The sequence below is a fragment of the Chamaea fasciata genome, unplaced genomic scaffold, assembly GCF_029207755.1.
Source record: "Chamaea fasciata isolate MVZ Bird 193981 ecotype frontalis unplaced genomic scaffold, bChaFas1.0.hap1 SCAF_1, whole genome shotgun sequence".
Taxonomy (NCBI): Eukaryota; Metazoa; Chordata; class Aves; order Passeriformes; family Sylviidae; genus Chamaea; species Chamaea fasciata.
The window spans coordinates 72,919,217-72,932,598 of NW_027094086.1; the positions used below are offsets into that span (position 1 = coordinate 72,919,217).

Here is a 13,382-nt window from a genome sequence, read left to right on the forward strand (position 1 = left end):
CATGTTCTGTGTAAAACACATCACACAGCATGCTATCAAATTTCAGACAAAAGGCTTCAGAAGATTATGTCCACCTCTCCAACACAGTTTTCCACTTTCCTATCAGAATGCCGAGAAAGGTAGAAAACACCCAAACAAATCCTCCCTCTCACATCACTACATAGGATATAAAAGCATTGAGTAACAGTTTCTAAGTAAATTCAGTAAAATACGGCTCCTGCCTGGCCAGCCCTACACCAGATAGGAGGGAGAACAGAGGATTCCCACCACAACATATCCATGTGTGGAGCACATCTCCTGCAAGAGCACTCACAGCTAACCAAGAACAAAGTGAACCAGCAATGACAGTCATAAACCATACAGACATCAGTAAACTGCATGATACTGAAAGCCCTTCATACATTACATAAATCCAAAGGGACTGAAAGCTTTTTGCTATGGCAAATAAGATGGTAATGAAATAGTTACTGATGGAGCAAATGGTATGCAGCACAGAACTGTGCTTGCAAGACTGACAAAGTTTGAACAAAAAAATACTGAAAAATTCAAACCTGTGACCAGTTCTCTGATTTCCAAATCTGTAGTCTTGCGGAGTAACCGTACTAATGCTGGGATACCACCACAGTTTTTCAGAGCTATTTTGTTGTCATCGTTTGCCTTCCCATATACCAAGTTTCTCAAAGCTCCACAGGCACTACGGTGGACTTCTGTCATCCGATGGTCCAATAGGTCCACCAGTAATTGTATTCCACCTTGTCTTCTTATCTGAAACAGGCCAAAGTGATAATCATACAGTTAGGCAATGAACACCAGTATTAACAAATGCTGTCCAATGTAATTAGGCTGTGTTTTATGTGGACTGAAGGCCAGCAAAGGTGTGCTGGTAACAGTAACACCACAGAGCTGCTACATCTCACTGCTTTGATTCCTAGTATTACTCTTTCAGTAGCAACATAACTGTACAATGACAAACCAGAACCTCTGTAAAATCAGCCAAAGCTAGTCAAGAGCGTTGCCTCATCAAGGTTTCTCATGGTTGCTCAAGGTTTGCCTTGGCAAGGGTTTCTCCTGCGCTGGAGAAACATCATCTCCTTCCGAGTGTAACACATCACAAGCTAGGAAAAAAGCCCCCACAAGGCTACAGCAAACAAAAAAAAGCACCTAATGTCATAAGTAACTGCCTTTACATTTAGTTACTGGGAATGGGAACAGCTACTGTAGTCTCAGTAAGGATGTTATATCAACTAAACTGGGGTGAGCAAATTTGAAAGGAAAAGGAGGAAGTCGTCAGAAATATAAAGACAAGGATGAGAAATAAATTGTGCTAAGCTTGTTCTAACAATATTGAGGGAGACCCTTAAACGATGCAGGAACAGAAGTCTTATGTGTACCCAAGGTAGCCTACAAAATAAATTTCTAATGTGATATCTCATACAAAAAAAATTCTAAAAAAGCACAGCCGTATTTGAGACAAATGATCAAGAAGGTCAAGCACAATTTATTATGAAATCCATTTCAAACAAATACATTTTTATTGTTCTGTGGCACTACTTGTTCCTCGAAGAATAATCAGTCTTGGATCTGATTTGAAGAAACCACACAGACTCATAACTAACATCTGAAGAGTACAATGATTGAGCTTTAAGCAAGTTATACAGACATCTCTGAAAAAGTCAAGAAGTTTCCCCACGGGTGCAGCTGGCTAAGGCCCAAAACAATCCAGGCACTTCAGCTGGCCATTTTACATTTAAGACCAAAAAATAATAAAAAAATTGAAATATATCTTTATGTACAACCGATGCATGGCATTTCACGGATCTAACACAAGATTAAACGAGGCAAAGTGCTGGGTCCTGTGTTACTGTCACAACAAGCCCATGCATTGCTACAGGCTTGGGGAAGAGTGGCTGGAAAGCTGCCTATCGGAAAAGGAACTGTCTACAGCAAGCTGAACATGAGCCAGCAGGTGCCCAGGTGGCCAAGGACATCCTGGCCTGTACCAGCAAAAGGGTGGCCAGCAGCATTAGGGCAGTGATCCTACCCCTCTGCTTGGCACTGGGGAGTACTCAAATCCTGTGTTCAGTTCTGGGCTCCTCACTACAAGAAAGACATTGTGGGGCTGGAAAAAAGTCCAGAGAAGGACAATGGAGTTGATAAAGGGTCTGGAGCAGAAGTCCTGTGAGGAGCAGCAGAGGGAGCTGGAATCATTTAGCACGGAGAAGACGAGGCTCAGGGGTGACCTTACCACTCTCTACAACTGCCTGAAAGGAGGGTGTAGACAGGTGGGAGGTGGTCTCTTCTCCCAAGTAACAAGCGGTAGGACAAGAGGAAATAGCCTCATGTTATGTCAGGGGAGGTTTAGGTTGGATATTATGAAAAAATTCTTCACTGAAAAGGTTATCAAGCCCTGGTATGGGATGCCTAGGGAAATGGTGGAGTCACCATCCCTGAAGGTATTTAAAAGGTATGCAGATGTGGCACTTAGTGGTGAAATTTGCAGTGCTGAGATAATGGTTGGACTAGATGATCTTGATTGTTTCCAACCTAAATGATTATGTGAATCTATGATTCACTTCAAATAAAGACTGAAAAGTGATTCAGGCTTTAGGGTTCCAAAATTGAGCTATATGAAATTACTCACTGCTAAACCAGAAGCTCTCCCTTTCTTCTTCAAGTTTATCTAGCATAATCTTATTTTTTTAATACCAGCAAAACTAAAATATAGAACAGCTGTGTTATCAAAAAGCATACACACCATGATGTTACAGTGTTAAATTGTTTTAATATCTATAGTTACCACACAGTTTTGGTCTAAATGCCCAAATGATAGTGTTTAAAGATAAATAAACTAGGATATTTTTCCCTAAAGAGGCATTATATCAGTACTCATGTGCAACTTTCTGAGCAATATGCAGGTAACCTCAAAGACTACAGCAGCTGGCACTACATGATGCATGAAGAGATATGAATGGACATTGGCAAAATACTTCAATTTCAGGCAGAAAAGCTCACCAATCTTTTTGAGTTTATGCTTCTGCTGCTCAGAGAAACCATGACATTTTTCAGTTCGGAAATGAGAAAAGCAGGTCAAAGAGAAAAGGTGTTGCTGCAAAATATCTCACTGGCCAAATCTTTTCCATGTGAACAGGATGACTTGCAATTAAAAGCTCATTTCTGAGCCAGAAAATAATTTACCAAGTTTATCTGAGAGAGGTGGGGGATGAAGCTTGCTTGTTTTGTTTGCCTGGATTTACAATTCATTACCATTTAACCTTCATATAAAAATGCATTTTCTTCCCCTACTAACCAGATTTTCAAAACCAAGCATGCTACATGAAGAGCCACCTACATGACAAAACAGATGACATTTACTAAAGAGACTAGGAACAAAAATTTATGCATCAGTTCTACAAAAGGTGAATCAACCACTGAGCTTCACACTTCAACCTCGGAAAAGAAACAAGATCTGATAGAAGAAAGAATATAGTTAAAAAATATATGAGTTGCCTGGTGTGATGAGTAATATCAGGAACGACAGAATGAAAACATGCCTGCTGATCTTTGTGAATTATATTTTTAAAGCACAATATGTTGAATGAATATTTTAATTGCTGTGCTGCTAAAAAAAAGAGCAAGAATGAGAAAAAGTATTAATTTGTAGAAAAAATCATTCTGTGTGCTACAGTTCAGCTAGACTCGGAGGGCTCCGTCTTCATTCAGAGGGACTCTCTGCCTATGCTGTTTTTCCCACTCTTTCACTTGCACACAGCCAAGTGGCATCACATGTTCCTCAGCAGTTTATCCTGTGGATGCTCTCAAGTGATAGGTTTTGCTATCTTCTGTTCATTTCTAAAGAGACGTGTGGTTCTGCGACATTGAGACAGTATTCCTTAGCTGCACCTTCCCTTTCCAGTCATGGTAGCTGACAGCACACTAGTGTTCAGCCCATGCAGCTCTTCCTCTCCCGGGAGCCTGAAGCCAGCAGCAGACTGAAGTGATTCAAAGATAGTTTCTTAAAAGCAAAAGCATTAAATATTAATCTAAAATGCATTTCTGTCAGAAAAAGAAAAGGGTAATACAAGAGAAATGAAACAGATGTTACATAACACTTTACATAACTTTGACAAAATTTCTTAAATTTTACTGAAGAAAGAACCTATTCTTACCTGGGAAATACATGATTTATTTTTAAAACTCTCTTTGCATTTCCAAGCTCAGATATCTGGCAGAGTAACTATCATGCAGGGAGAGATGGAGCTGATTGTTCATAACTAGGAGCTCAGTTTCTGAGGCTGTTTTTTATATGGACGACTCTCTTGCTTTGTTGGTTTTGTTTGTTTTTTGTGTTTTTTTTACAACAGGCCTTTATTCACCACAAGTCTCATCCAATCTTCTATCAGGTGCGTCTATCAAATACCTATATTGATGTTTAAAACTATAGTCTCCAGCAGGTTTAACTACGCCTGACAAATCGTGAGACTGTGATGGATGTTATCAGGATCTATTTAAATGTATGGAAATAGAGGCAAAGGAAATGAAATTATCTGTTCAAGTCCTTTAGGGAGCTAAGAGCCACAGCCTGGAGGACAAGTCTGACCTAGTCTCCCAGGGCAGATCTCAGATAAGTTAGTCACAGCTCCGGTGAATTGAGTAGTGCTACTGCCAAATGTCTTTGCCGAGAACACTGGGATGGATGGATAAGCAGCAATTTGAACCAATGGGGCATCAAATCCCAAACCCCAGTTTGATAGTTCTGTCTCCTTCCTAACTTAAGATGAAGAAAACAGTTCTGATATTTATTGACATATCAGTGGCTGCTGCCTTGTTACATTTAGGAGGAAAAGAAAATAGATTATATCAGAGTCTGACTACTAGAAACAAACAGTGGAGTACCAACGTGTCAGGAGATTCAGAGAACCAACTCTATTCTCACACAGACCAGCCCCAAAGTAGCCACTTCTGACCTCAAAAGAATGACCTTCAACTCTCCAGCACAACTGAGTATGCTCAGTTGCATCGACCCATGTCTTGAATGCACTGCCCCCTTCTTACACCATCTTTTCTCAAAAATAATAAAAGAGGGTCCGAGGAGAAGGATTAACAATGTTAGCAGTGCTGGGCGAATCTGTGTTGCGTTGTTTCTCATGACTCTCTTAATCCACGGATACCGCTAATTTCTGTAAGTTATTTTCCTTCTTTTTTCTCACTGGAAATATTTTGCGTATGTCTTTGGAAGACACTGTTCGAGAGCTGTTAAATACAGAGCTGTGATTAGTAATCTACGCCAATCAAAGTGAAAACTGAAAGAACAGAGATTACATAAATTTTGGAAAAAAATTACTTCCGTGGAAGAATGCAGGGAGCTGCTTTTGTCTGAGGGATCATGTGTTTTCTTTTACCAGGATATTTTCAAACTTTCCATTACAGTTGGCTCTCTGCCATTAACATTACTGTCTACTTGCTGGCCAGAAGCACTTGACCAGCCCCACTGATGCCCCAACACAGGTAGACCGGACAGGAAAAGGTGCCAGATTCTCTAGTACACAGATTGATAAAAGTGCACAAATGTCAACTTGATGACAGTCTTCTCCTGTGGCATAGTAGGAAGTTTTTTTGCATTACATCTGAGAATATGAAATCGTATCCACACTATGAAAATAAAATTTAGACTCAAGAAGGGGTTCAGGCTGGTGCTGGAGGCAGGGAAGATGTCAGTCATATTCCTAATAAGGACAGCTTCTATGCCTCATGCCAAGAGCCTATGAGAAATTTATTTATCTGTTTCAAGGTTTATCTTTGACTCAGTGGTGTTTACCGCAACAGTGGACTGTTAGACACTTAATCTACCAGTAGTTACACATGACCAGCCTGAAGCATATGTGCTGGTAAAACAAGTCAATAAGACATCGCTAATATGTCTGAAACTTTATCTATATATACTTAGATATACTTTATTACTGTAAGATTTTAGCATATGAATTCTTGATAGCTTGCTTTCCTAATTCAAGACAACAGATTGGCTGAATGTGTGGAAGAAAATGAAATGTAGGATGTGAAGAGTATGTAGATACTTGGAATGTAGAGATATCTGTTTTGTGAGGACATCTGCTCAATGGCTGTCCAGCATATAAACAGAGACAAGACAGGAGAAGTAATAAACCACACTGGCATACACAAACCCTGCAGAGGAAGAGACAATATCAAAGACCAGGTCTGGGAGGTCACTGCTCAATGGGCTGCCGAAGGAACCACTCCAAGGCTTGGAGGGACTCAGCCTGAGCTTTGTTAACTGGTAAAGCAGGCACACAGCGAGGAACAAATGGAAAGGTCCTACGGTAAAGAGCATGCTGATGGGATTGTGGCAGTGCACCAGACTCACTGGATGTTTAGCAGAAGGGCAAAGATAGAAAAAGTGAGACATTCCAAATGCATGGGGGAGGAACAACATGAGGAAAGAGAGAAGGCCATGATGAAAGAGATTGGTCATCTGTAAATAAATTTTGCTTCAGCATGCTTGTCTGGCAACACCCCTCATTTGATCACTGCACCCTGTTTTATCTGCTAATTAATCCTAATTGCTAACAATCACATAACACAAGTGAACCTTTATCTGGAATAGCTGATGAGAAGAACAGATGTGGGAAAGAGCTATCAGAGACACTGTGGATCTCAGGGATAGATACTGATGAGACCAGAGTGAACAAAATATAGGTGAGTGACCTCTCTTCATATCAAGCTATGAGAAATCGGGCCCTGGAACCTGGCTATTGTGTATGGCTTTGCAACAGCAGAAGCAAAGTTAAAGCAAATAGATATTATCTGTTTTGACTCTCACTAAGGTTTTGAACCCTATTTTGAAATATATTCTGTGAAATCTGTGGACTGAAAATTATTCTATTCCTCCCAGCAGCAAAGAAAAGAAGCAAACCACCTTCTTTCAATCACTGCACAATGGAAATTGCCTCTTCCATCCCTTGGAAGGCTACAAAAATTAGAGCTTGAGATACAAAAAGAAAGAAAAGTGAAGCTTCAAGTTTTAAACAGTTTAACCAAAGACCGTTAGATAATGAAGTATTCCAAAACAGCCTAAAAATACTTCTGTGACAGAAACCAAAACACCCTTCCTCTTCTATTTATATTTAGCCAAGTGGGTATCTAAGATATTGTTCAAATTTGGCCAGTAGGTATGACTGAAACATCCTATTCTGCATTTAACTCTGAGTACCCTGTCATACGAAGTAAAATATAATGGAAACAGAAGAGAAGTAGGAATAGGTAAAAAAACCTGTTAGACTGACAGTGATAAAGTGTGCTGCTAAAATAACACAATCTCCTTTTCCCGGTAAGTGTTCAACTATTAACAGCTCCACATTCCTAATTCAAAGATTAATTCATGGTTAGATGCTTACTTTCCACATTTTTCTTACTAATCACTATTGAGCAACTCTTCATCGAAAGGAGGTGAAGGAAATCTAACGACAATCAATCTTCTCTACACATCAGAGATGTTAATTGCCAGTTTGACATAACACATTGCATTGCATCATCTGCCACTTATTCTGTGACATTTCTGCTATTAAGAAAGCATGTTTTAATATATCGAAATACACATATTCAAACACATGGGATTATTTTTAATGCCGCTCTGTTACAGACACAACAGAACTAAAAAAATAACTGGCTGCTAGCACAGGTGATGTTATGGATCCAGTAAAAACCAAATTAAAAGGGCAACTCAGTTTAAGGCTGCTTCTGGAAATAATTAGTAAGAATTGGTTTTAATGTCCTGAGATACCAGTTTTCCAACCAGCAGGGCAAATACTAACTCACATGTGAATGGATTTTGAGCAACTCTGTTCCACCAGTGCTGGCAGGAGAAGCTACAAGTGAGCCAAACCAAATTCCCAAGAATTTTTAAATGGTGGCAGGCCATGTACTGTTTGTGAGACATTTTGACTACAGCCACCCTGTTCTTCTCAGGCTCACTGTGTGAGCACACTGGCGTGCCCACACAGACCAGGGCGCAGCAGCAAAGCCCAAGACAGCTGCACAGCAACTTGACTGCACTGACCATTTACATGCAGTACCCATGAAATTATTATATTTTTTCATGTTTTTACTGCAGTTAATTCTCTCAGTTATACATCTTTGCTTTGTTTACCTTACTTTCATCTCAGAGGGAAAGAACTACACTAATTTTTGGAGAAGGGGTTGGAAGATGAGCAGCCTCACTGCCAGCTAGTTTCAGAGGGCTGTTTCCTAGAACTTGTAATGGATGTGAAGGGGACAAAACAACTAATCAGAACAGAATATGGGAATAATATTTAGTGCAGCACATCTCTTAAGATAAATATACTGGTTCAAACTTTAAGTCCTCTCCATTATTTCTTCTGATGTGCCTATGGAACAGCAGGTAGACAATGCAAAATTTGTACATTGCAAATGCACATGAGATTTATTACAGACAAATTTACATGTAACATCATAGGGAAATTTAGCCTCATTACTTAAGTAATTTGCTACAGGTTTAAAAAAGTGCTGAGCAATTTTAGCTGAAAATAGAGCAGAATGTTATGCAAATTGCTGCATTAACTCCAAAGTCTAATTTGTTTAAGGAATCTAAATCAGGGTTTGGATGTAGGTCCCATTTAAGAATGGCTTTCTCATTAGGGCTTTTTGGATCAGACACAGAGGTAATACAAAGCTGTGAACAAGCATAATGTAAATAAATTCAACTACCAGTATATACACAAAGTTCTGCTTAGAGTTAGATAAGAATTGTTCTCTCTGTGCTAAACTGCACTGCATGGAGAAGGATGGGGATTTTTTTTTTCTGTGTCTGTGGAAACCAGTGGGTGCTTGGTGGAAAGGTTGTGTGATGTGAGGATGCAAAGCATGGGGTCAACACTCATGAGCTTTTTTTATAAGACTGGGTATCTTATTTCATTTCTGTTACTGACTACAGATTTGTTTTTCCCTGTGTCTCTTAAAGTGACCTCTTTAGATGTTGGGATCTGTGTGTGGGGTTGACAGAGGGTCAAAACCATTTTCTAAACAGGAGGAGACTCAAAATCATGTTCTAAAATTGCCCTGAGAAGGTATGAATAAATGTGCTGCTTTCTCAGTCAGTAAGCCGTAATGTATTCTGCTCTGTGACACATTTGTTTTTCATGCTTGGTAGGAAGGCTATACCTATTATAAATCAAAGTTTTCATGTGATTTTAGATTTAAATTTAAAAAAAAAAATCCCAGGGAAGGCATGAATTACCTGTAATCATAAAGCACTTTACCCTAATACTTTCGAAAAACACACAAAAAACATTACATTTGAAGGACAACACAAGTATCCTACTCTAATCATGAAGGACTAGTGGGATCTTTCAAATAACGCTTTTAACTGCAAGCACAGAGCTGACCTTAAGTGCTGGTCTGACTGCGAAGGCATCAGAAAAGAAATTTTCAATCCCACTGTTAAAAGCAGTATCTCCTAAAATTAACAGCTTGGCACTGACCTACATTATAAACTGAGGAACACACATAAATATGATAAAATACACACATGCCAAAGCCCTCAGTAGCTATTGTAACTACTTGATATTGATTTGGGGTCTTTCTTTTTCAAAAAATGCACAATGCTAAAGAAGGTTCAGCAGTGTGCACTTCACAGGCAGTGCAATAGCAACATTAATTTAGGATGCAAAGACATTGGCATTACTCAACCAATCAACTGATTTTAAATCTGTCTGACATTAAATGAAAAATGATGATTAACAAGGGTTTGAATCATTTACTTTCCGGTATTTAAAAATAATTAAGTATCTATTTGAGAATGAAAGCTTACTTTCACTACTGGTGAAAAGATCTGACATATATACTTTAACTAAAAACATTCTGGTATTCCTTTAACCAGATACCTAGTGAAGTTTAAAAATATAAAGAAAACTCAATGGTGTTTTTTTTTAATGTAAAGCAGAAATCAGTTTTTTAGAGAAAGCAGTAGGTCACTTCTTCAAATATCTCAACAGCAATGGAGGACACCACTTCAATGTTACATGAAAATTTCTGAAGCTGTAGTAGACTCTGTTCAGTTAAGGATATCATAAATGGGATTTAGTCAATGTGAACACATATACCATCTAGGAACAAGATGGTCACCACTAAGACCAAAAAAAAAAAAAAATTCAGTCATTTAAGCTCAAACAACAAAACAACTCTATCTGACATTTCAGATCTAATTGGAAATTCAGGAAGTTCCTTTTTTGATGCTTGCTGTAGTTACCCCACTTTGCCTCACAGAATAAACAAAAGGCCTTTTCTCAGATTAAAAAATATATTTACAATTTATTACATTGAGCATCATACCTGATGACCTCTGCTCACAGAACATTCTCTACTGTGATTTAAATATGAGGTGTTCTCTTCCTATAAATGATGTATTACCCTTCAAAGAACCTCTCAGTCATGTGAGAATTTTCTATCCTGAAGGATTTTGGGACCAAGCTACTCCCTCAAGAACTAATGAACACATTCTAACAACTTCCCTCTTTGGTAGGAAGTTTTGCCAATAGAACTCCAGGCATATAAAATCTAAATTTTTGTCTAAGTTCACAAAGGAAGGCTACGACCTGCAGTTTAAGAGTTGTAGTGAAGCAGAAAGCTGCACTGCAGGATCTTTCCTCAATCTCCCCATTTACATGAGTTTTATAAATGAAGTAAAAAGCAGTACAAGTAAACACCAGCCTCATTGCTAATACACTTTGTAATAGTGTATTACAGATCAATATGCAAAATTTGTAGATATATAAAAGTATCTATTATATAATAACTGAGTGTATGTGTGTGTGTGTGCGTATACATTTATATAGATATACGTGTACTGGTTTCAAGATGAGCATTTCTGTTTTAGAGTTTTAGGTGTTCTCTACAAACCTGTGCTGTCTGCTGCCACCATTCTCAGTAGCTTAGTAACAGCCATCTCTTTGTCCTTTTAAACACATTTTGAAGATCAACTGATGGTCTTTACCTTAAAAGTTCCATTTGGCAGGTCCTTTTTATCAGGACTATGATTTTCCTTACTGAAATCATTTTGCTGCCAACCTTTGTAGTCAAGATATGTTGAGAAAGCATCAAGTTACAGCTATTGATATCAATCTAGGTTATTTTATTTCTATATATAGTGTGCAAAGTCTTACCATGGCTTGCTGGATGATGAGAACAATAATAAAAATACATGCTCTACAATAAGAAAGTGATCCTCAGCATTCATACATCAGTCTAATAAATCAGAGAAGCAATTGGCAGGAGAGTTATGAATAGAAAGAAATTCATGGCATATGCAGTAGAGCATTATACTGCTTGAAAAAGCTGCAAATATATTTATTACCCATTCAAAATGTCATACTACCTATGTCAAATGACACTGTCTTTCAGTGTATTACCGTTCTTTCCCTACCACTGAATATTTTCAAATACAAAAGATAAAGCTATTGCAAATGTTTTGATACAGCTACAACATGCTTTCCTTAGACCAGTGGAGAGAGGAACAGCACAGTGCAATGTTCTTTCTGTGTCTGCTGCATACCACAGAAAGTAGCACAAAGGCATTCATCTTGCACACATAATACTCCTTTTTTTTCCCTCTTCTTCTAACTGCATGAAAAGCATTTTCACCAGATACTCACATCTGATTTTTTTTGCTTATCGTATTTATTGCTTGAAATTCTCTTCTAGATGCTTATTCTGACTGCCCAGAGCTGAAAAAGATAGAAATCTTTAGCCAGTATTCTTGTCTCCAGTGAGGCAGACACGGTAGGGGTGAGTGCTAAACCTAGGTAAACAGGGAGTCTAGACAGGTTCTTGTTCAAGACTTCACTCACTCCCTTCAGCCTGCAAGAAGACCAGAACCAGGACCCTAAACAGCAGCAGAACAGAGGTCAAATTCTGCATCCCAAAGATGTTTGTGAACACTGCTAACAGATACCACTGTAGTGAATAAACAGCACAGTCCAAAGAGCAAAGATGCAATTAACCAAATGAAACATAGACATTTGTCAACTACTACTACTACTACTACTACTACTACTACTACTACTACTACTACTACTATTACTACTGCTACTACTAAAATATATATAAAATTTTGGCTCACTTTCACTCTAAATAATTGTTGCTGACTATTACTATCATAGAAAAACTTTGGAGAGAAATTTCTTGGAAGAGTGGGAAAAAAGCTGTCCTTTCGGTTATTCCCTGGAGAGGGAAGAACTGGGCAGTAGGAGGGGAGAAACACCAAAGCAGTGTAGAGCAGTGTTGAGATAAAAATACCAACACATATTCTCAATATTAAGCCCAGGATTTTTTAAATATAAATGTTTTAAGTCACCTGGTAAATTTGTTTGATTCACTCTCTTTTCAAGATGAGAAAGAATGGTATGTTACAAAACAATCGAAAACAGGAAGTTAAGAAAAATGTCTAATTTTTGCTTATCTAGCATTAACTCAAAAAAACCCAACCACAACTAGATGTGCCACTACATTTATGAAATAACGCACTCTTAGTTACTTCTTTTTAAGATCATGCCACTTTACATGACTGAAGGTTTTTTCCAAAGAAATAATTTTGAAATGTGAATGCCATAAACCCAGAACATTCATCAAGACCCTTAGCAGAGCAGAGGACTCCAAGACAAGAACCAGCCCCAGCAATCTGCCACTACACTGTTGTGCAATCTTCAGTTAACATCCCAACTTAACATCCTAAATCTGCCTTTCCCCCCTATAACCAAATGTTACTCCCACGGGGCTTGTCATTAATTCATTTATTGAACAACTAGAACATTTTCCTAATCTTAAATCAAGTGAAATATATGCCAGGTACACAGTGAATCATTATTATAATTCAGGCATAGTATCTTGATGATGAAATCAAGAACAACCATGGTTTAATGACCCCAGAGGGATCGCAGAGTGTAAAATGCCACTTTAGTGCTACAGAAAGCACATATTATGGGGACACAGCACAGCACTCAGTGACACTCTATTAATAGTCAGTCTTAATCAGTGTAAAGGCTGTGCACAAAACAGAGATGCACCCTCTCATCAGAAAAGAGAAACATCATAAAATGGCATTGTGTAAGTAAGATGGCAAAACTAAACACAGAAATGTATTCAGAAAAGCTTTTGAAAGCAAGACTGTCAGTGTAAGATTCAGTTACCAGACAGAAGGTACACTTTAATGCTTTTTTCCTGTGAAAAAGTGAAAAGGTCTACCACTTTATCATTTTTTGTGGAAGTTATTAGCAAAATAAAGACAATATATTAGCAAGAAAAAAACCAGGGTGATATACTTTCATCAATATTGTTTAGTAACTCAGTGTTGATCT

General features: G+C 38.3%; 1 protein-coding gene across 5 annotated transcripts in view; it reads right to left on the minus strand.

The window, feature by feature from the left end:
- Positions 1-13,382, minus strand: part of CTNND2 (catenin delta 2) — a 640,488-nt gene that overhangs the window by 140,406 nt on the left and 486,700 nt on the right. For all 5 annotated transcript variants that reach the window (XM_066186189.1, XM_066186180.1, XM_066186212.1 and 2 more), the window contains one exon: positions 552-765. In XM_066186189.1, coding sequence (XP_066042286.1) covers positions 552-765 — 214 coding nt within the window. The remainder of the gene's footprint in view (positions 1-551; positions 766-13,382) is intronic.